Here is a 24,812-nt window from a genome sequence, read left to right as displayed (position 1 = left end):
TCTCCAGGCCCGGGATGGGGGTCGGGGGGGCGGGGCCGCTCTGGGAGGAAGGGTTGGCGGTCACCACCTGCAGCCCCACTGCGGCGTTCAGAGCGAGCCCGGGCGGGCGCACCTGCGGGCCGAGGTTCGCGCTGGCCAGGCCTAAAATGTTGACGGTCTCCATGCTCAGTGCCGGCAGGGGCTGCAGGGCCGGCGGACTCGGGTTCTGCAGGCCCGGCACGCGGATTTGGCCGATGGGAATACAGGGCACCACGCTGCTCAATTCAGCCACTCCGGAGGGGCTGGTAGCGCTGGACACTTCGGCGGTCAAGTCCCCGGGGGTGCCCACAGTTCTGTGAATGACGTTGACAGCGGGGATCGTGAGTTGCACTGGCCCAGCTTGGATGGGTACGAACGTGGAGTATGTGAGGCCGGCAGGGACCGCCTGGATCCCCCCGACCGGAAGCATATTATACGGTGTCCTTGACTGCAGCTGGGAATGCAGAGGAAGGTGGCTGAACAGATGCGTCTGGGGAGAAGGCAGGCCTGGAGGCGGATGGAGAGTGACTTGCTGCTTCGTCTCCTGAGCGCCGGGCCGAGGCGAGGTCGTGCAAGGAGGTGCCCCTCCCGGCTGAGGGCTGCGCTCAATGCCCCGAGGAGGAAGGCTCACGGATGATGGGCCCTAAAAGACAAGACGGAACGGTCCTTGATGGCAGAGCTTCCTTATTAGTCACTGAGCTAAAATGTTTAGCTCCTGTCAAGTCTATTCCTCCTGAGGTAAGAGTATGTACACTTGTATTTTATAAAAATGATAAGCTTGCTAAAAGTTGTATTTTGATTTAAACAATAAATTTCCAACTTAAAACCTATTACGCTCTTCATCTCTTTACAAAGGTCAGCAACAAGTTTTGCAGAGTACTTCACATTTTTCCAACAAACTTCCTGGATATCATCTCAGTTGTACTGAAATTAACCCTGAGAAGGGGCCATAATTCTTCTTCCATTGTTGTTTTCATTATTGCTGGCACCACCGGCTCCACCCTACTTTAGAGATTAGGAGTTACTGAGAAATTCTGAGATATTAGTTGGCTATGAGTATCGACTCACGGGGGGAAATTAACTGGAGGACTCTCCATTTATGAAATAAAGAGCTGCCATTAACGGAAAGGTCTGCAGTTTTCATTTGTTCATTTATTCTAAGTGTATGAAATGTCTACTGAAAACCAGATTTCCAGCCATTGGCAGGTGTGTGAGAGATTTGGGGATAGAGAAGGTTAGAGCACAGGTGACTAATGTGAGAGTAATGAAATGTTAGTAGAAGGGATAAATCTCACCAATCCTCCCTTCCACCCAAGATTATCATATAAATATTAGCTTTTTCTTGATATATCCGTGTTATGGAACTACATTAATGTACATACTAATTTAATTAGTTACTTAAATAGGAACGTAACTTAAATTATATTAATGTAGGATAGGCTACAGAAATCCAATCTTTTCACAGTCTTTTTAGTTTTCTCCAGTGATACCCAGCAATCCAAAATCTGCCGCATTTAGAAATAAATCCTATTACAATTATCAATCCATACCAGAGGTAAGAGAACTGTCAATGAGAGAGAAGAACGGATTCCTCACAAGCCCACCAGGGTTTGTAAAAGCAGGAAATCATTCACAGCACACATGGAGGGTGACTTTCCCGAGGCCTGAGTCTGGCCCTGAGCTAGTTCTTGGGCAGGAAGCTTTCCTAAGCTGTCACAGCAATTTGATCGTTCAAGCAAAGTGAACTTCTTAATACGTTTTTTGGGTCACATTAACTTTGCCATGGAAACTGGTGGCTGCCTGCTAACAGGGGCAAAATGCAAAATGTTCAGATAATTTAGTGCAAATCCATCACATCGATGCCAGTGGAAGATCATCTCAGAGGAAGCCGTGGAATACGTAGGTCCCAAGACTCACATTCTCTGTTGGCACACACATATTTTTTATTCCAAGATTTTTTTTTAAAAAAACCAAATAATAACAAATGAGTATACTGTAAATATACTGGTTCTTTCACAGACTTATAATACAATATACGAACTCTGACTAAAATACCTAACAAGAATCCAAAGGACATAAATGTCCTTTGGCCTTAAATCAAACAAAAAAATAAGGTTAAAGAAACTGACTTAGCTGTAAATGAGTAATTTAAGTGCACTGATTTCTTACGTCATTAGGTTCCCCATATTCAGTAGGTTAAACGAAAAGAAAACCACCAAGTTATTACCTGTGTTAAAGCAACAGCCTTTCCTGCCACAGAACTTCCCAGGATCTCTTCGGATTCGGGGTAGTCCACAGACATCTGGTGACACGGGGACCTGGGCGCAGCCTCGGGTGACCTGGCAGAGTGTCCAGGAGCGGCTGCCTCACCCTCGTCCCCCGCAGCCCGCTGCCTGGTCCTAACCGGAGACCCCGGCTTCCCGCCGTAGTCCGACTGCACTGTGCTAAGCACGGTCATCTTGGTGGGCAACGCTCTCGGGAGAACATCCATCGGGTCCGTGTGTCCCCCAGAGAAGCAATCAGGAATCCTGACGTCTTCGTCAGCACCCCGACAGTCCTGGAGGCCGCTTCTAGCCGGAAGGCGCTGCGGGCTGGCCGTGGCCGAGGGGGCTGCCGACAGGACCGACTCGGCCTGGCTGTCTTCATCCTCGTCTTCGTTCTCGTTCTCGTCCTCATCTGGGCCATCGGATTCTTCAAGATCATATCCAGACCGCTCGTAACTGCATCTTTGTTTTTCATCTGATAAAAACAACCGGGAGGGTATGTTACAGAATGTTTTGCAAGTGGTCGAATGCAACCTTTTCTTTTTTATAAGCTTGGCAATAGTGTGAGGAATGTTCAAGGCAAGGGCTCTACCCATAAAAAGGCTACAGTTTAGTCGAGGAGAATGACATGGGGAGGTCAGTCTGTGCAGCAGGAATCAGAGGAGTGAGGCGCCGACAGAGTGGGGCGTGGCCAGGGAGGCTTGTTAAGGATGCAGAACGTGAAATGAACCTCGCGGGAGCAGACAGGCAGAGGGTGATACACAACGAAAACCAGAAATAAAGGCCTCAAATATTATACTCGTAAAACCTGCAAAAGAAAACTGAACTATATAAAGAAAATTAACAGAGTTCACTGCAGCTCTTTTTCTGAGCTCTTTTTCTCTATCTACTTGTTTGTATCTCCCTTTTATTGAACAAATGAAAACAAAACCAAAAAAATGATGGTATTTCATGTTTGCAAACAGAATAATTTTCCTTTATATTTGAATAGTAGTTTAGGTATATTTCCACTGTCCTCTGAGTAGTAATATTCTGTAATATTTAATCCTTGTACATTTTTTTTTTTTAACTGAGAAAGGTACTAAATTTTCCCATCATTTTTCTCTATAATGACTCAACCCACTTCTCACAGGAAGGGGAACATTAATTAAAAGTCATTAATATCAGCCTTATAATGTCATGTGAGACTATGTTTAACAAGGAACATTCAAGATAATCTAGGGAATAGTTTCAGATATCTCATAAGCTCATGTGAAATTGGATTTAAAAACTTATCTATTCAAAATCTTGCAAAATTAGAGGTACTTTCCCTTAGAAAGCTATTAAAGTTTAAAAAGTTAAATGGAGGAGGAGTGCAAAATCTCTACCCCAATTCATTGTCACTGAGCTATAATAAAGAAGGCATCAGACCAAGTTCAAATTAGCTGTGATACAGTCTGCATTTATATGTCCTTTTTGAAGAGAAAAAAACGTAAACAGAATTAATTGGTATATTTCCTGGGTTTTCCAAATGGTTTGCATATTAATTTACTACTCTTTCTATATTACAAAGATAAGTTCTTAGAGAAAAGTCTTGAAGCATCAACACCAACACATTTGAGGATGATTATTTCTAGGAGACAGAACAGACTAGAACTTTTATGTTTTTTTTAATCTCAAGCATATGTTACTTTTATAATTAAAACATTCAAACAGAAAACATATACATTTAGATTTCTTTAATATGTGATTTCATGTCTTTTGATTTATGGGTTCTACTATTTTGCTGTAAAATCATACATAAAATAACACCAATCTATTGGATCCCACCAGATGCCCATGCTGGACATGGAATGGGTGATTTCCGGGTAGATGCCCTGCCTCCTGCCTCACAGATCCCTCTCTGATACCTTGTCTGATGTTTGAAATGCTAAAATTAGAGAGTCATCCCCCATATATTTTGAATTTGCCACATGAATGCCGAATCAGATGTATTTTTAGAGATTTTAATATGAGAAAAAATTTTTCTTTCAAAGGAGAAAGTAAAAAAAATCAAAACAAAACAGAAGAACCCGGATGACTGACAAGAGGGAACAGGTTACTGGAGAGGGAGGCTGATTTCACCAGAGGCCAACCCTGCCACAAAGCCTGACTAGGGTGAGACTTGCTTTATCGTAAAAGCTATCACTTCTTTTCTTTTCTTTTTTAAATAACAGGCCTAACTTTAAATTTATGACTTTCCTTAAACCCATTATAAGGTTGAACTCCCAGGCAATCAAACAGCCCAAACTCTAGAGACAGTGTCTGTAGGAAGAGAGGAGACACATGCTTGTGTCATCTGGGGCAGATGCAGCAGGACACGGGTCGGGGGAGGTCAGCTAAATGGTTGACAGACTGGTTAGAGCCAAGCGTGGGCTGGAAGGGCTGTGTGACTCCTCTGGGGCTACATTCTCTTGCAGGCTCTATGTCATGAACACCATTCAAGCACTCACAGAAAAGAGCACTAAGTATCCATTGTGGTCCAGATCCGGGGGAGAGCAGCAGCATTTAGGAGGGGCAAGGAACTCCCCCTAGGTCCCTCTCCCCTCTCTCCACTAGGGAACAAACACTTTGTCCTGTGAAGAGGAGGGCAACAAGCATTGCTGCCCTTGGGAACTTTGGTGAAAACTTACTGCAGTAGGGAAAGGGAGTGAATAACAGAAAAAACACAACTCTACTCCTTAAGGAGGGACAAGGTTGCCAGCCGTGTCCACCACAACAGCTGAGCTAGGGAAGGAGAACAAGAGGGCCACAGTCCAGAAATCTGAGAACATGGTGCACGTAGAAGGCTGAGGCTGCATCAGAACAGAGGTGGCATCCCATCCTCCCCTTCACCCCCTAATGCCAAGTTAAGGAGCTTGAAATGAGAGGTAACAGCAAAATACTGCTGGAAGAGGACCAGGAGAAGAATAGAATGTGTAGAGCACCCTCTCTGAGGCATAGCACAAAGGAAACACCTAAAACTGGAAAGGAACAAGCATTTCTCTTATAACCCAACCCCCACCCCAAACAAGAAGCGGCTCTATAGGAATCTGAAGGCTTTGGTGCTCTGATGGTAGCCTTAACAACAACAAATCTCTCCAACCCAGTCCAACTCTTGACTAGAAAGGCTCTAACTCCCACACAAAGGGCCTTGCTAGGCATAAAAACCATTTACATTAGTCTCTACTGTCTTATGCAAGATGTCTAGCTTTCAACAAAAATTACAAGGCATACAAAAAGGCAAGAAAAAACATACGCAGAAGAGGAAAAGCAATCGGAGCCAGTCAGATATGATATAGATGTTAGAACTTTCAGAGAATTTAAAATAATTGACCAATATGTTAAAGGCTCTAACGAGAAAGGTGAACAATATATATTACCAAGTGGGAATTTCATCTGTGAGATGAAACTATGGAAAAAAAAAAAAAAAAAAGAAATGCTAGCAATGAAAAACACAGTAACAATGATAAGAAAAGAAAAGGGGAAAAAAAAAAGCAAAACCAAAACCAAAAAACCCCAGAATTCTATGTTCTATGCTCATTGAAAATAATTCTCAAAGATAAAAGAGAAGTACAGACTTTCTTAGAAAACAAAAACTGAGGAGATCCACTGCCAGCAGACCTACTTGACAATAAATGTTAAAGGAAGCTCTTTAGGCACAGAGAGTATGGTATCAGATGGGAACTCATATTTACCCCCAAAAAAGAAAAGCAATGGAAATACAATAAATGAAGATAAAATTTAAAAAAATTTTTAAATGCTTGTTCTAAAAGATAATTTAATGTCTACAGTAGTAAAAATGTGCTATATGTTTAGAGCATGTGTAAATGTAAATGGTATGACAATAATAGCACAAAGGATGAAAAGGAGGAATTGTGAATACGCTGCTATATAAAGTCTTTACACTACATGTAAAGAAATGGAATATTATTTGAAGGCAGATGACTAAATTTTCTTAAAAGACACAAATAAGTCAACAGAGGAGAAAAACAGAACCATAAAAATGCTTAATTAAGGCATAAAAAGAAGGAAAAAATGAAGCAAATAGGAAACAGCTGGCATGATGATAGATTTTATTCCAACTACATGAAAAATAAAAATAAAAGGAAGGGTCTAACACATGAATTTAAAGAGAGAGACTGCTAGACTGGGTAAAAAAGCAAGTCCCAAGTATATATTATGGATGAGAAATCCATTTTAAATATGAAGACATAATAGATTGAAAGTAAAGTTTGTAGAAAGATCTACCTTTAAAAATTAACTAAAATACAGCTGAAAAAACTATATGCTAATATCAGACAAAGCAGACATCAAAACAAGGAATATTATCAAGGATGAACAGGAACATTACATAATGATAAAAGGGTTACCTTTCCACAAACATACAGCAATCCTAAATGTGTAGCAATGAAACCAGAGCTTCAAAATAAATGAGGCTAAAACAAAAAAGTAATAAACAAATCCACAACTGCAGCTGAAGACTTCAACCCTCTACTCTCAGTAACTGATGAAACAAGTATACAGAAAATCAGTAGGAACACAGAAGACTTGAAAAATACTGTCAACCATCTAGACCTAGTTAACAGTTATGTTCCACCCAAAGAGCAGAATATGCTTTCCTTCTAAGTGTACGTGGAACATTCACCAATGTGTATATTCTGAGCTACAAAGCCAACCTCGACAAATTTCAATGAATAGAAATCATACTTACGTTTTTTGCTTGAATACAGAATAACCTAGAAATCAGTTACTGGAAGATATATCAACAATCCCCCAATATTTCAGAATTAAATAACACATTTCTAAACAATCCATGAGTCAGAAATGAAAGTCTCAAAGAAAAGTTAGAAATATTTTGAACTGGATCAAAACCAAAATATAACATTCAAAATTCGTGGGATGCAGCTAAAGCAGTGGTTAGTGGGAAATTTATTGTATCCAACACTTCTATTAGAAAAGAAGAAAGGTCTCAGATAAATAATCTAAGTTCTCAGCCTTAGAAATTAGAAAAAGACAATCAAACTAAACGGAAAGCAAGGAGCAGGAAGGAAATAATAGAGGTATCTTTCAAGTGGCCAGTGGCTACGAAGCTATGGCACATCAATACGACGGAATACTACTCAGAAATAGAGAGGAATGAACTACTGACGCCCACAAAAACATGGGCAAATTCACATGTATCCTGCTAAGTGAAAGAAGCCAGACCCCCAAAGCTCCTTATTCTGATTCCTTTCATATGACACTCTGGAAAACGTACGAATACAGGGAGGAAAAGAGATCAGTGGCTGCTAGGGGCTGTTGGATGCAGGGGGGAGGTGTCTATACAGAAGTGGCGCAGAGGAATTTTGGGGCGATGGAACTGTTCTCTGTGGAACTGTGGGGCTGGACACACGATTGTACACATTTGTCGAAAACCACAGAACTGTGCACCCTAAGGTGAACTGTAGGGTGTGTAAATACAAACACAACTAACCAGGATGTGGTGGAAATCTGAGATGAAATGCAAGCTGAGACAGATGGCTGAGTACAAATGAACTCCACAACCATGACCTAGGTAACCCTGGCAAAGGGGGTTCTGACCAGACAATGTGAAGGCTAAAGACAGAAAGAGCTGCATACAAACACTGTGCTGTGATTGTAAACCTGTTTTTCACAGGTGGGTCAGCATTTCTGGAACTAGTGTATTGGTATGCTAGAGTTGAACAAATAAGTGAACATACTGTAGATGAGAAGGTTTCTCACTGGTGGTGAAAGGAAATGGAGCAGGCTAAAATAAACTCTGTGGGACTGGACTGGAACTGGAATGATCAGTATGGACTCATGTTCTCGTTTGTGTGTGTGTGTGTGTGTGTGTGTGTGTGCGCGCGTGTGTGCGTGCATACACATACACAGATACAGAAATAAACACAGATGTACGTATATGTACGAGTTAGCATAAATATGCATATTTCCCAGCTCTATCCAGCAAGAGGGGCTAGAAGCAGTGACAGGTTAGTAGCCAGAAACACATCACCTAGCGGCTAGATCTTGGTTCCTAAATACCATTCTCCAGTAAAGTGAACCAGGGGTCCCTGAGGAAATGGTGAACTCCATGGCTGGAACATCTTGGGTGTCAAAAAGTAAGGAACTGGGATTCCCTGGTGGCACAGTGGTTAAGAATCTGCCTGCCAATGCAGGGGACATGGGTTCGAGCCCTGGTCCAGGAAGATCCCACATGCCTAGGAGCAACTAAGCCCATACGCCACAACTACTGAGCCTGTGCTCTAGAGCATACAAGCCACAACTACTGAGCCCACATGCTACAACTACTGGAGCCCACACGCCTAGAGCCCGTGCTCCACAACAAGAGAAGCCACTGCAATGAGAAGCCTGCGCACCGCAACGAAGAGTAGCCCCCGCTCGCCACAACTAGAGCAAGCCCGGGCGCAGCAACAAAGACCCAACACAGCCAAAAATAAATGAATAAATAAAATAAAAATTAAAAAAAAAGTAAGGAACCACTTAAAGAAAAAAAAGAAGCAGCATGTTGAAAGGGCATAGGAACAGACCTCAAAGAGCTCTCAATGGTCAATGAGAACTTGAGCCAAACAATAAATAACTGGATTATAACCCAAAGAATAAAATATATAACCTTGAGTCCATACTGATGTAAATGAATGAATGGATGAATGAACTAATGGAGAAATGGTAACTTTTCCTTGCAGAAAAATTCTAATTGATAAATTAGAACACCACAGCAATACTTACCACAGGCAAGATCCATCAATGCATAAATAGGATATCTGCATAGTTTTAAAGTATCTCCGCAAATATTTAATATTTATAAAGGGAACAACAGTAAGTTTACAGTAGCTAGTCCTGGCAGACATCACCGTAGCCAAGTAAAGAAGGTTAACATGACCAATAATACATACTGACATACTGTACCCCCGATATGATGCACTAAGAAAAGCATAACCACCCTATGGCGCCTCCCCAATAATGTATAACCTCAATCCAGCTGTGAGCATATATCAGAAAACCCCAAATTGAGAACATTCTACAGAATAACTGATCAGGACTCTCTATAAACGTCAAGGTCATGAAAGACAGGAAAGACTGAGGGACATGCTGGAGGAGCCACGACGACTAAGTGTGATGTGGGATCCTGAAGGGGAGCCTGGGACAGGAAAAGGACATCAGGGGAAAAACTGGTAAGTCCTATGCTTTAGTTAGCAATCCTGAGCTGACAAATGTTCTTGGCTATGTAAGATGCTAGCACAGGGGAGGCTGGGTAAAGAATATACAAGAACTCTCTCTACTAGTTTTTCGACTTTCTACAAAGACCAAAATAATCTTTTAAGAAATGACATTAAGGAAAAACCCATTTGCCATCGCTCCAGGACCTTTGTTTTACTTTACTGACACCAATATTCTGTCTCATTCGGATAAGCCTGCGCAATCTCCATCGCCCTGCTGTTCTTATTATACCCATCAAGACTTCTCTTTCTGACAAGCAATTTTTTTCTTTCCATTTAATAGGAAACTATTAATTGAAACAAATTCCAACACTTCTCTTGTTTAATTTAAAGGCACAGGTAATTTCTCCAAAATACATCCTAACACACACACACACACACGCACACTCTTTAAATATCTGGCACCTAACACTATTCTTACCTCGTATCTTGTACCTATTTTTGCAGTTCTTATTCGGTTGTACGTATGATGCCTGAATGCCTCTACTCCGGTTCTAGCCATCGAGACTGCGAGAGAACCCAGCTTAGAACTACAGACAGACCAGTGCTATCTGATCATAACTAAAACAAGGACTAATTAAGGACCTGACTTTTTATCAGACAATGATTTAAAAAAATTTTAAAAGCAGTTAATTATTTTAAAGTGTGAAGCCCACAGCTCAGAAGTGTCAGAGCCAAGGTTTAAACCCAGGTCTCCACATTCAGATGTCACATTATAAAAACCTAACCACAGAATGATCTGAAAGAAGGTCAACGATGAACTACAGTCAATAACCTAGCTTATAAATATGCATGAGTGAGTTGAATATTTACAGGTACAGACATTAAAAGCTTCGAGTAATTATTTCATTATGAAGAGTAGAACATATAAAATACAATCCCCAAGGAAAATGTAAACTAATAACCTTTTTCATTTCACAACAAATACACTGTATTTTACAGTAAGTATGGAAGTTTAAGAATAATTAGTTATACTATAAATCTTCAAAGTTTTTAGTTTTACATGTAGATATAAAATTCCAGTGTATGCAATGTATGAGGAGGATTTATAAAGAATACCGTAAGCTTTTTAATGGGGAAGGGGGTAAAACTACTTGGCTCCATTTTAATGTTCTCTGGCCTTGATCGTCCTATACTTCAGATCAAGGTTTGAAGTATTATGGGTGGGAAGACGTACAGGCTGGTGTCCCTGGACCTTTCTTTCTCCCTGGACAGAGCCACATGCCTACAGCTCACAGAGGACTTGAGAAGAGCTGGGATTTCTTTCTGTAGTTTTCCTTCCCCAAGATAAGGATTGAATAATATTTATCTCTCTACATGCACTGGGTCGTAAAACTCCTGAAGGGGAAGACCCCTGTCAAGGTTTGGGAACCTAAAAATGAATTTGGGGTCATTACATATTTGTTAAACAGGGTGGATATTCTAGAGTGACCGGAACAAGATACAATGGATAACGTAAATGAACCTAAGACAATGGCATCCTTTTAAATATCCACAGCACCAAAACAAAGCCCAGACACCTCTGCTCTCTGGAGGCATGCTAAGAAAAGTCCTTTCGTATTACTGCCCTGTCCCCTTAACCCCTACCCCCAACGAAGACTGTTGCTATCCGGTCAGAAGTTGTGCAGAGTAGAAGACCCAGAAAGGAAAAGTGACCTGCCCACGACAAGTCAGCAAGGTCAAGAACACAGACGTCTTAACTCCTCCAGAACTTGCCATTTTGCACTTTGTGATACTGCTCGTTTTGCTACAGCCTGTTACTGAGCATAGTAACTACGACGGCATACTACACTGAGCTCCTATCGTATCAGGGGCTGCCAAACCATAGTTGCTGGCCTCACGCGGCTCCCGCCTGTTCTTTTAAATAAAGTTTTACTGGAACACAGCCAGGCCCATCATTTACATACTGTCTATGGCAGCTTTCCTGCCACACTCACAACGTTTAGTTGTCATGCCAGAGACTGTGCGGCCCACAAAGCCTAAAATACTGATTATCAGGCCCTTTACAGAAAAGGTTTGCCAACATTTTACTCGTTATGTTTAAACCTAACAGCCACTCGTGACAGAGCTGATACCAAACTCATTTTACACAGGAAGTTAAGAGACTTAAATACAGCTGGAAAGCATCAAAGTCAGAATTTGGAAACAGGTTTTTTTTTTTGTATTTAGGAGTCTCGTCATTACTCCAGTAAGATATACTCTATGACAACTGTTCCTTCTTTGGTTTGTACAATGTAGACTGTACCATTCCAGCAGGGTGAAGGCTGTAGCTCACCCCTCTGCATCCCCCAAGGACCCTAGAACAGGTATAAGGAACCCATACTTACAGAACAAATTCATAGATAAATGGCCTATAAAATTTCTATTTAATTTCTGCCCTCCTAGATACATTCCCAACTCATTATAAATAAAACTTTCTACTACTCAGTACAATTTTACGTATGTGTAAAATTAATTCTTCTATTTTCTGTGAATTTAAATTCATGAGGGAAAAAGAAGGTAAACAATGCAGCGATATTGTTTTTCAAAAGTAATTTATGTCAAACCACTTCCCTAAAGATGTGTTTCAAAATCTGATTTCAGTTGGATGAACCCCAGGCTGCCCTCCCATCGCTGCCCGACAGTGACCCCTGCTGGCTGAGCCAGGCGGGGCCTCCCTCAGACAGGCTCCCCTGGGAGGTCCGCAGCACCTCCCTCTTCAACATTCTGCTACTGCTGTAATTGGTCTGCTTTTGTTTTCCTCATGTTTAGAAAAATCACTCTGAAATCCAGACAAACGAGGGAAACCTGGGGGAAAAGTCTTTTAAAGCATGCAACTACTGCAGTAATGGGTTTTTGTTTGGGTTTTTTAAATTAAACTATGTTTTCATCTTAACAACATAATGAGCCAGGGTTTAACGTTTGTTAACTTTAGGCAGTAAACCAAAAGGCAGTGTATCTGCACGGTTCATTAACGACATACACACTTCTTTAACTGTAAGTCCCAAGACCTATCATGGTTTCTTATTGTGCATGAAAGTTTCTCTTAAAAGAACTAATAATGTTTTCTGTAAACATCCCAGTGACAAAGACATATTCTACAGGTGTCATTTTGAAAGCACTTCATTTAGAAAAATTCATTAAATTTATTTTAAGGGTAAACGTGATACAGGTTTTAAATCCTGTGATCTAATGCCATCCTCTTACACGCATCACCCTAAGTACTTGACCTTCAGCGGGAACAGTGTTTCCAGTTGCACCTTGCCACACTGAATGGTTCTCCCAGTCTGGCAGTGGAGGGCACATGTTAACATTCCAAGCAGTCTGTTGACAAAAACATTCTTCGGATCAAGGACATGAAAAGCAAACAGCCAGCAGCATGGTTTTTGACACAAAAGGTGAAAACGAAAAAGTACTTACTAATACCCCAAGAACACAGGGACGCAATTCCTGAGACTATCGTTTTGCACGGCAAGAATACAGGGACACGTGCAGCTGGCTGGAGGGATTAGACTTTTCAGGAACACCTACTATAACTACAGCTTGAGTTGCTAGTTTTAAACTACACGGAAACTCCTGTGAGATGTCAAATGTCCAAATTTTAATGGCTGCCTTAGATAAATTTATAGTCCCCTCTGCTTAATTCAAAATAAATGTTTCCCAACATCTCTAAATTTACTCCATTTGAAAATTGGAACAAGAATTCGTCTGCTGAAGGATAAAATGGGCAGGGCTTCCCTGGTGGCGCAGTGGTTGAGAGTCCGCCGGCCGATGCAGGGGACACGGGTTCGTGCCCCGGTCCGGGAAGATCCCACATGCCGTGGAGCGGCTGGGCCCGTGAGCCATGGCCGCTGAGCCTGCGCGTCCGGAGCCTGTGCTCCGCAACGGGAGAGGCCACAACAGTGAGAGGCCGGCGTACCGCAAAAAAAAAAAGGGCAGCCATACACCCCACTGTTTTAAGGGCAGTAAAGAATAAAACAAATCAGGGGTCTTTGCTCCTGCATCCCAGCTTCTTCACGCTGACCTTTAATAAGCACTCTGTCAACCAGGGAACATGCACATTCTGCTGGTGAATGACATTCAGACTATCAAGTTGGGAGAGAGCAGAAAACAGGTTTAGGACATTCAAAAGAAGAAAAAGATTGACGATAATACCAGGAAAAGAAATACCGTAGATAAGTAGAAATAAATCTACAGTAAACCTTTGATGAAAATAAACAAAACAAGGTAGATATTAAGGAAAAATTAAATATGAACATAGAACAAAAAGACTTGGACTTTTCCCAGAAAACCAGAAGCTGACCAAGACATTACCGAATGGTAATGAGTTTTCAAAAATAAATATGGTGGGATACTCTGTAGTAACACTGGCCTTTGGAGAGCCTTTAACAAATTTTGTTGAATAAGTGAAAGCTCAGAGATGATATTTCTTGATGATTATGTATGTGCTACAGACAAGATCAAACGACCAAGCCCCCTAATCTTTCCTATAAACCTTAGAAACACTATCCTTAGGTTTCTGGTTGCTATTCTGGAAAGCCTGGCATTTAGAATCAGGGCGCCCAAATAATATCCTTGTGGGGTTCTTTTCTTTAAAATGTTTACCCCATTTCCCAGATGTCTGAGATAATCAAGGTGTAAATATCTGGAACAAGTTCTTGCATATCCTGTTAGCACTGGCTGTTCAGGTATATGTGACCTTCATACAAGTGTGCTGAATTGTATAGTCCTTCCTAAGGTGCTGTAGGACTCCACTTCTGACAGAAATGCCCTGCTGTCAACGTGAAATATGAAGGTGGCTATCAAAACTACTTAAGAATTTTATTCAGTATCCAGAGAAGACTTAATGTCACAAATTTTCGTATTGATCAAGACGATGTGTCAGTGTACTGGTTTCCCAAGAGACACGTGGCTCCTGAACTTGGCTACTTATTTTTCTTTAATCACCGTTATTTGGTAGCCATCTGTAATCTAGTTGCATAATTAAGTGAGAAACTTCGACTGTGTTTAGGAAAGCCTAGGTGACAAAGGAGATTCCGCTGATAGGAGTTTACTCAGTAATTTCATACTTGCGTATTTCATATAGTAGATCAGTCACGTCCCTGGATAAATGCAGCCGTGAGGGCAAAATGAAAGGCATCGGAAGAGCCACTGGAATCACTACCTTTTGGGACACAGGTAAGAAACTGCTGTGACACCTAACTGCTGGCCAAACCTTAGCATTTTCCTGAAATTTTACGTAGACACGCAGCAAATGGAATCTCAGTGCGGTTTCCAGCAGCGCACTGGCAGTGGGCTTAACACCAGAGTTACATTAGATTAAGAGTATGAGAAATGATAGTACGGCCCCAGGATGCCACAAAAGCACTTGATAAAACTGTTCATCATTAAAGGGAAAAGACAGCAAGTTATGTGTGGAAAGACCCTACATTACACGATGCAATTTCGTCACTTATTTTCATTTGTTGGGCCAGGAAAATGGGGAACACACTGTCAGGCAGCCATCTCGAGCCGGCGGCTGAAGCCTCAGAAGGAACCGCTGTCATGAGCCTGATCCCTGAGAAGGGGGAGGCTTCCAGGTGTGATCAGGGAGGCGGGAAACTCCTACGGGGAGGGAGGAAGCAGGGGGAGAGAGAACCCAGCATGTCAGATCACTCGGCACCGACCAGCTTCTGGACCCCAAGCTTCCTTCTACGAGCAGATGTACACCTCAAAGATTAAAACTAATGATAGTTGAAAATATTCTCCCTCCTATTTTTTTTTAAAGTTAGTCACTACTTCTACTACTACTATATGGCTAATAATTTGTAATTTTCCTTGGAAAATTAAATTGATAGTAAAATGAAACACTTCATAACACACGCCACTACTTCGTGCAACACCCTTATGGAGTTGATAAGGGCATGGTTTTAAAACATACACGGAAACACTAAGGTAGGAAAAAATCAAGTCCTTATCTTTTATGATAGTCTAGTCTGTGGGGAAAGTTCTACACCTTGGTGCTGCTCAGTAGAAATGAATTCCAGGAGGAATAATGCTCCCTAATTTAATAAATGAACAGCAAGATTTCTAAATGAGTCATTATACATATATACATACAAAATTGGGTGTCACAAGGGAAAAAATCATACCAGACTTTCCACCCAAACCTGTAAACTCCATCTGGTAGAGAATGAGGGATGCTGAAACCTTGAGGTACTTTGTTTATAAAAACACCCTTTCAGAAAAAGATTTTAAAAAATTATTTATTTAATGCACTGGGTCTTAGTTGCAGCACACGGGATCTTTAGTTGCGGCATGTGAACTCTTAGCTGTGGCATGTGGGATCTAGTTCCCCGACCAGGGATCAAACCCGGGCCCCCTGCACTGGGAGCGTGGAGTCTTAGCCGCTGGACCACCAGGGAAGTCCCCCCCCCAAAAGATTTTTGCTCTATGGTATTATTTATTATCGTTGCTGTTGCATGGGACTAACCACTTAAAGAAATCATGCTTCTTTTAGTCATTATTGTCTAAATTTCTGCACTGGGAGCATGGAGTCTTAGCCACTGGACCACCAGGGAAGTCCCCCCCGAAAAGATTTTTGCTCTATGGTATTATTTATTATCGTTGCTGTTGCATGGGACTAACCACTTAAAGAAATCATGCTTCTTTTAGTCATTATTGTCTAAATTCCCACTACAAAATAAAACAGCAGCGGCAGATAGAAAAAACAAACAAAAGCTCAGCAATGAAAATTCCTGGGACACAAATTAAAAGCCTACTATTTGTTGTTTGCTTGTTTAAAAAACATTTGAGAAAATAATCCAGATTAAAAGTCAGATGTATATGGGACTAAAGAGGTAGTGGCTTTAAATTACTTTAGATGATACAAGAAAAAAAAAAAAATCCCTCAGACTTTCTTAAAGGAAGGTGCTAAAACTCCCCTGCATAGTAGGACCTGTCCCCAGCGCCCTGCCCAACTCTCTCATCCTGCCCCATTTATACTCCTGATGCCCTATTCCCCTCTCCCAACCTCTGGGCTTTTGCTCAACAACTCCCTCGGTCCAGAATGCTTGCCCTCCTCTACCCCACCCCCTCATCAATACTTTTTCAAACAAAGCAATATATGGATAATTATATTTTGATATATTTCCTTTCTTTTCGTTCTCCTAGGATACCCTTAGTCATCCTTCTGTTCCAGACGAGGCCGTCACTGTCCTTCCCAGATCCCAGCCTTGAGGAGTGGACCCTGCCAAGTCTGAGCTCACTCCAACGTCCCAACATCACAGCCACAGGCGAGGAGCTCCTGAGGGCAGTGACTGTGGACATACTAGACAGTTGCTGCAGTGCTAAATAGATAATAAATCACAAAGAGAATAAACTCTTCTTCTCTGGAACCACTGAAAAATGGAACAGATATTTAGCAGTCTGCCCAGATCATTACTGAGGATGAAGAAATGGAATCGTCAGGATAACTTAAAATATCTTCTAGTCTTCTGATCTAATAACCAATAAATAAGAAATTAACAAATGAATGGCCATCGTCGCCTTGAAAATTCCTATATCGACCACGGCCAAATCATGTAAACGCTATTCATAGGTAAAGGCACTAAATACTGTATTACAGCTACCACCAAATTGTAGTGAAGGAATTTAATGGAAAACTAGCATATCGTATTCTAAAAACAACAATATTGAACGATTTCCTGACAGATTGTAGGTCATTTTTCTCCACTCATCCATTCAATCTACAACTAGTTACTACCGATGATTTGCGGCTAGCCACAATCCCAGCAAGTGCTGGCGATACAGCAGTGACCACAGGGAGATCGCCGTCCTTATGTTCCATTTCCTAGTTGAAAGGAACAGATAATAAATACACACACTCTCACGTGTAAGTTGTTGTAAGTGCTATACGGAAAAAGAAAGCAGGTCGGGGGCGTGAGTAATGCTGGCAGTAAGAGGGTGAGGTGCTCTTTTCTCTAGGGAGCTTCAGGAAGGCCTCACTGATAAGGTGACATCTGAGCAGAAGAGCACTGAGAGATGATGGCGTGTCTTGCAGCACCTGGTGGAGGGCAGTCCAAAGGGAAGAAAACAGAAAAGGCCCTGGAAAGGGGCCAGCTGGGTGTGCTTGCCACCGAGGCAGGCGATCAGGGTGGCTGCGGCTGAGGGGCAGGGGAGGCGGGAGTGAAGCTGAGTTTCAGAGGCGTGGTGCTCGCAGGGGACACAGACCACGGCTCCGAACGAGACAGGAAACTGATGGAGGGTTTTAAGCAAAGCAATGACGTAACTTGTAGAAACCACTTTGGCTGCTGTGTTGAAAGCAGGCTGTAAAGAGGCAGGGGCTGAACCACGGAGACCAGTGAGGGGCTACTGCAAGCAACTTAGAAGACGTGATGATAGCTCTGACCAGGGCTGGGAGGAAGAGGTGGTTCAAAGCGGTACGTTGCCGAATACGTTTTGAAGGAAGAGCCAAAGGTTTTACTGGTGGATTGGAGCCAAAGGACACCAAGTACGACTTCAAGGTTTTTGGTCCAGCAGCTGGAAGGATGGGAGAAGGACTTCAGGGAAGCGTGCTTCTTAGAGTCACATAAGGGGGAAACCAGGAGTTTGGGGCACGTCACACTCTAGATGTCTATCAGACATCCAAGTGGATGGAGATGGTGAGTGGAAAGATGGACATGCAAGTCTGGAGCGGATACTGGAATCATCAGCATATAGATGGTATTTAAAGTCGGAAGACTGCACGAGGCTACCTGGGGAGGGAGCACAGACAGAAGAGATGAGAGATTAGAAACCGCAGCCCTGGGCACTGCATTCAGAGGCTGGGGAGATGAGGAGGATCCAGTAGAGGAGAGTGAAAAAAGAATGCCTAGAATATTCTAGGCTGGTGTTGGACTAGAAAACAGTACACCCTGCGGACACGCAGCATCACACTGTGGGCTTCTGCGCTTTCCTCTCTAAAAACATAGACATCTAAAGAATTGCTAAGCAAGATCCCATCTCTTAACTACCATCAGTTTAATAGAGTGAAACTTCTTCCCAAAGAATAATAAGATCCAAACTTAGGACAGCAATCAAGAAAATATAAGCAAAGACAGCAGACTAGCATCCATCAAGGTGGCCCCAAACTAAAAGGCATGTAGCATCAGGTATAGTTAAGGATGTGCAGAAATAGAAATTATCCTAGACAACAATTTAAAATTATAGAGCAAAATTAATTTTCCAGGTATCTACATACAAGGTGGTACTGTTCATGCAAATTTGGAATACAAACTTAAACAAAACCACATGCTATGTGTGGATATACACACGTATGTTAAATGAATTGAAAGAAAACCCCTAAGTGCAGTTAGTGTTTGCCTCTGGGAGGGAGTGTGACGGGCAAGGGCGAGTTAGGGATACTGCACCTAACGTGTAGTGCCTTACTTAGCTTGTTTTTTTCCAAAAATACAAATTTATGAAAATACAATTTTCAAAGACACAATTTATGAAAAAGACTTGAAGCAAATGTGAGAAAATATTTATAATCCCCAACTCTGGTGTGCATACATGAGTGCATGTAGTAAAACTCTCTGTAGTCTTTCTGTATTTTTAAAAAACATCTCAAAATATTTTTAAAAGCACAAAAGACAATAATAAAGGGAAAACCAGACCATTTGTTTGAAACAGCGTTTGCCACATTTATACCTACGTTCCAAGCCTATAATAAAGCAAAAGTGGAGGAATATATTTTGTTGGCATATTATAAAGAACTACGAGGTATGACATAGCACTTGGCAAAATCCACCTATGTGCTATAATTTACTATTCAATTAAAACCGTGAAAAAACTTTGAGTATACTACTGATAAGTACAGTAATTAAAAAAAAAAAAACAGGTTAAAACTACCTAGAGTTTTATCAGAGGATCTCATCTGAATTGGGAATTAGGCTATCAAGTTTGAGTTATAGTCTAAGACCTGCTTCAAGTGTTTCTGGAATCAGGTGAGAAATAATAAAAATGAACGGATAGATATGTAAGTCCATCAGTCAGCTGGCCAATCTAAACGACGCATGATAATTAATGGAAACTACACTTAATTCTCCTATGTAAATTTGGGATATAAATACTACCTTCCCTTGGCAGTTTAGAAGATTCTACATTTTACTTAATTTTTATAAGACTCATCTTCTTAAAGAAGTAAAACACCTAAGAGTATATATTATGATAATAATGCCTTTAACGTTTATGCATTTTTCAGAAATTAGCATTTCATATTGTAACCTCTACTTTGTGCCTCTTCTAGTCTCCGGGTAACAGACATACCCGCTGAAAGCGTCACTCATTTCCCTAGCTTTTAAATTCTGAATCGCTCAGCGTAATAGCAATAAAGCAAATAGATAATAAAGAGGGATTTTTTTTTCACTTAAATAGTTATGGTAGTTAATTTACTGCATGACTACTAAGAGCAGAAAATAAATCAAACAGACTATTTACGTTAGAAGTAAATTAATTAATTTTATTAAATGTGTGTCTTTATACAAAGACATCAACACAGAATTCAATTCCTAGCCATTCAAAAATCAGTTTTTAATACGTATGTTCCTAGGACAAAAAGTTACACATGTTAATTTGATATATACTTTTAAATCCTGATACTGCCATCCCCAATATATATCAGAGCATCAAAGTGTCTATAAAGCACTAAAAACCTCCTTACTGGGGCTTCCCTGGTGGCGCAGTGGTTGGGAGTCCGCCTGCCGATGCAGGGGACACGGGTTCGTGCCCTGGTTCAAAAAAAAAAAAAAAAAAAAAAAAAAAAACCTCCTTACTGTCCTAAGTTTGTTATGATTATATTTTCCTTCTACTGATAATACATCCACTTATTTCCCAAAATTCAAGTTAAAGGCAATCCTCTCCTTGTGCTTAAAATACGAAATCATATCAACTGTAGCACTTAAGATGTGAGTCACTTCTCTTGCATATTTAGAAACAAATTCAGGCTGATTCATTCAGTGTGTTACTGGTTGTCCGGTGGAATGAAAAGCATTTGCTTTTTTTTAACCTGCATTTTCAAAGATGTCCTCACCATTTTCTCTTTGGAAATTTTTTCTACATCAAACTAGTACATACTAACTGAAACATAGCAAGCAGGTAAATCTTTAATTTAGGGTGTTTTTCAAAACAGCAATGGGACAACTTTTTTTTTTAAAACTTATCTCTTGTTGATAAATCCTTGGGTTAAAACAAAAAGTCTTACCAAAAAATAATTCTATTGTCTGACTAGTCAGAACAGATGGACAGCTTAATTTCCCCTCAAAACTGGTTAGAGATAAATACTTCTACTTGTTGGCTTAACATCGTTAGGGAAGCAACCAGTTAACCTTTTTCAAATTAATAAACAATTTGGGGAAGCAAACAAATGTTTTATTCCCCAAATATTTCCAGAGCAGCTGCCATGAGCAGGGCACTGCGCTGGGCTGCGGGCGCAGCGAGTATCACTCAGGCATCAGTTCTACTCATGACACGCTTGAGAATCAGCGAAGAGGTAAGGGAGGAAGCATGTAAATAATAAAAAAAAGTTATGGCAGAAAGGGATTCAATACTCTCAGAGAGTGAACTCTAAAATATTACAGGCGTTGAGAAAAGGGAAAAATTGCTTCCCGCAAGTGGTGTGGGAAGGGAAAATCAGAGAAGGCTTCATGACGGCAGTGGATTTGAGCTAGATCTTGAAGGAAAATAAGATTTTGACCAATGCAGACGGGGAGCCACGTTTGTGTGGGGATTGAGGGTGAGGGCTTTATAGGCAGAGAGCCGGATCAGTGTCATGTAAGCAGGAAATTCAAGCATTAGGGCAGGTGAAAGAGAGAGAGAGATGAGGGATAAAGGTGAAGAAGTAGGCAGGCATCAGATTATAAAGGATTCTGAGGAATTACTTGAGGTCAAGTAGCTCATATTCTATTTGGTAGGCAAATGGAAACCAATGGAAGACCTGGAGCAGGGGAACAGTATGGTCAGACACATGCTTCAGGAAGATTAACTTAACGTCAGTGGGGATAGATGCAAAGGAAGGAAGACAAAGGGAAGGTGAAAAAACTGATTAGGAGGCTATCACATAGTATAAATAAGAGGTAATGAAAGTAGGAACTGAGCAGTATCAGTGGGAATGGAAAGAAGAGTATGGATGCAAAGAAAAAAAAGAGTACATTGTAAATAGCATTTATGAAAAATATGGAATAAAGCCTTACCTGATTCTTCTGTATCTTGTTCATCTATTAAACCTACTGAGACGCCTAAATCCACACATTTCTTGCTATGTGTCTTGGACTTCATGTGTTTTGTCAGATTTCCTTAAGGGAAAAGAATGTTTACTAAGCTTACATAGTATTATTTTGCTATTGCATTTGTCAACACTGGCAAATTCCATTCCTATTTCAAGTGAAAGTACAGATTGTGGTTATACAATTCCAGTGACTAAAATTTGCTCAAAAAAGTAATACTGGTATCTATAGGCTGTAATAACCTCGTTATTAGTAATAATCTCTCTCTCTTTCAAATCTGCCTCCTCAACTTTGATTATGTCTACTTTTGCCTATGGTTACTATTCTCTAGTCCCTATTTATTCCTTAGAACATCTTAAAGTCCCTTTCAGATTGCACTATGATCTGTGGTTTCTGAATTCTCCACCAGTTGTGTGCGCTGGCTTTCCCTCATAGTACTTTATTTCCTTGCACATTTTAAAATTTTTATTGTAAACTTATCTTCAGCAAGATTGGTTTCCATGGAGTCTTAAGTACCCTGGGTTGTAGACACATCTCTATGGGTCAGCCTTCCAATTGCTTCTGCCTGGGACCTTAACAGTTTCATTACACTAATCCTGGATCCGTCTGTGAGGTTCTTTTGGCATGGCACAGGTATAGGGTTTTGCTTTTTAGCAGGTAGCTTTTCCCCCACATGGTCCAAAGTCACTGGACAGGAGAGCCATGCTTATTTCAGAGGTCGCAGATGCCATTCCAGGACCAGCACTAAACCCCAGGCCCGTGGGCATATATCTGGCAGCATTAAATCCCAGGCCTGTGGGCGTATATCTGGCTTGATGTCCCTACGGACTTTTTTTTTTTTTTAATATCTGTTCACCATGCTAGTTTGGAGTTTCCTTATTTTTGGTGGCTGGGAGTCTTTCTTTCTAAATTTCAAGCTTGGCCATCTATTTAAAACTACAGTTGGTTGTTGTACTATAAATAGTATTTCTGTGTGTTTGGAACAAGAGAAAGAATTTCCTACATTAATTTTACTTCACCATACTGACTACAAGTCTCATAATAGTATCCCTAGAGGTGTGTTTCCTCTGGCAGCTGGTGTACACCTCTGGAAGTATCGCCAGATTAACTGGGAACCACTGGGTGTGCTGGCCCCAAGTGATCATTAACGCAGGGGGAGAGCTCAAATTCTCTTGAGGATACCAAGCAGCTTGAGTAGATAAGGCCACACACACAAAATTGCCAAGCAGGGAAAATTGTCTCTTTCGAAAATAAAATCTAAACGCTGAGTTTGGCGAGCAGGGCAAACTAGTATTTCAGAATAAACCTTCAGCAGAGCTAACAATGTTTGAATCATTGGTCCAGATTTGAGTCTGCAGTAGCTGAAAGACCTGCAAAATCGCACTATTTATAGAGCCTCACCTTCACTAAAATTGCACTAAGCCCGTGGGACTGGTCACGCCCGTTTAGGCCAATTCTTGCACTAGTTAATATGCACAGCATCCCAGAGCTTAGCGCTTAAGGGGTTCAAGTGTAAGAGAGGGTCCGGACCAGATAACGTCTAAGATCCAGCAAACCTTGACCTCTGTGATTCTACAGATAACGCCCGGCTGAAATGACTTGGCCATGTCTGACATTTACCTTAAATGCACTTTAAAAATAAAATATGAAGCAAATATGGCAAATTATTAACAATTATTAAAACGTGATGGGCATACTGGTGTTCATTATGCAAATATCTACTTTTCTGTATGCTCCAAAATTTTCACATTAGAAGTTGTGAAAAATAGTTTTCCCATCTTATTGTAGCTGAAATTTCCACTTATTAGTCAAAACACTTTCTAGTATGATGACAATATTATAAACCAAATCACAAGGTCCACTAATAGTGCTTTCAAAATGCTTTTGTTCCCTAAACAGACAGCCATGGAGGTCACTTGCTTTCTGAGAAGTTAATGTATAATTGTAACTAGGCAGATTTGGGAATATGAGTTTTTAATAAGCATATTTTCTCATAACTTGAGCTATTACTTATTATTAACCAACTTCTTAAATAATTTAAAATAAAACAATTTGCATTTCAATGTGCAAAATATGTACATTCAAATGCAGATATCCCCTAGCAAGGCTGTGCATTAACTTAACAGATAAATTTTCCAACAGACTTAATAAACATTAATATAAATCCTCTGGAAAGCATGAAAGATTTTGTTTCTGGGTTCCTATAGCTATATATAAAGTCCAGCTTTCTGTGATATAAATGGAACTAAATCCTGCAGAGATGCAAGCTCGCTGACGGAGCTGACTGACCTTTAAAGCAGAATAGTGAAAACAAATCAATTAAAATTATTTTGAAAATGCATTCATAAAATAAACCGAGAGGACAAATGATGAAGTACAGATTTACGAGCATTACCATCAGAAGCATCAATTTCTAGGAGGGCAGATCATTCCTTTGATAGTACCATGCTATCTTTGCATACTCCTATTTATATAGCATGCCATTACATCACTATTACCTTCTGTTAATAACCAGACACATTCAAGAATGGGACAACAAAGTAAATCAGAGTAGGGCAAAATTTACAGCCTAATCTAAAAACAAGTCTTTTATTATTTAGCTACCTTTACAAGGTACTATGGAATCTGTTTGACATATATTCCTAAAAGGTAGACTTCTACAAGGAAGCGACCATAAAAAAGAGAACTGCCATGCCGAGAATAGGGAAATACTGAATTTCTAATATTTTCTTCACCAGTCTGCTTAGCTAGGGTAGCTTTCTTCAAATAAGTATTTATCACATAATTCCAATGAATTATCTGACAAAACAAAAAAGTTAATGTAAATTCAGGTATCCAGCACATTTGAGAAATGAAAGACAGGAAAACTGCTAACATATACTGCTCACTCTTCAAAGATCATTACGCCCTGTCCACCATTTAACAAACATTTATGTAATATTTTACATGATGTTGGCTTGAGTTATTTCATTAGGATTAATACTTGATGATTCATAATATTTTTCTTTGCCAAGAAATCTCTGTAGTTTCATTTGTTTTCCACATCAAAGTTTTCCTTCCTTTCTTTGCCC

The 24,812-nt window shown here is 40.7% G+C and overlaps 1 protein-coding gene across 4 annotated transcripts in view; it reads right to left on the bottom strand.

The window, feature by feature from the left end:
- Positions 1–24,812, bottom strand: part of HIVEP1 (HIVEP zinc finger 1) — a 140,091-nt gene that overhangs the window by 1,093 nt on the left and 114,186 nt on the right. For 3 of the 4 annotated variants that reach the window (XM_024763817.1, XM_024763811.1, XM_024763828.1), the window contains 3 exons: positions 21,709–21,810; positions 2,246–2,757; positions 1–661 (listed from right to left, as the gene is read on the bottom strand). The exon at positions 1–661 is cut by the window's left edge and continues 1,093 nt beyond it. In XM_024763817.1, coding sequence (XP_024619585.1) covers positions 1–661; positions 2,246–2,757; positions 21,709–21,810 — 1,275 coding nt within the window. The other variant, XM_024763837.1, reaches the window with a different exon arrangement.

This window comes from Neophocaena asiaeorientalis, unplaced genomic scaffold, assembly GCF_003031525.2.
Source record: "Neophocaena asiaeorientalis asiaeorientalis breed wild unplaced genomic scaffold, Neophocaena_asiaeorientalis_V1.1 scaffold427, whole genome shotgun sequence".
NCBI classification, from domain to species: domain Eukaryota; kingdom Metazoa; phylum Chordata; class Mammalia; order Artiodactyla; family Phocoenidae; genus Neophocaena; species Neophocaena asiaeorientalis.
Note: the sequence above shows the minus strand (reverse complement) of the source record. Positions and strands in the feature narration are given on the sequence as shown.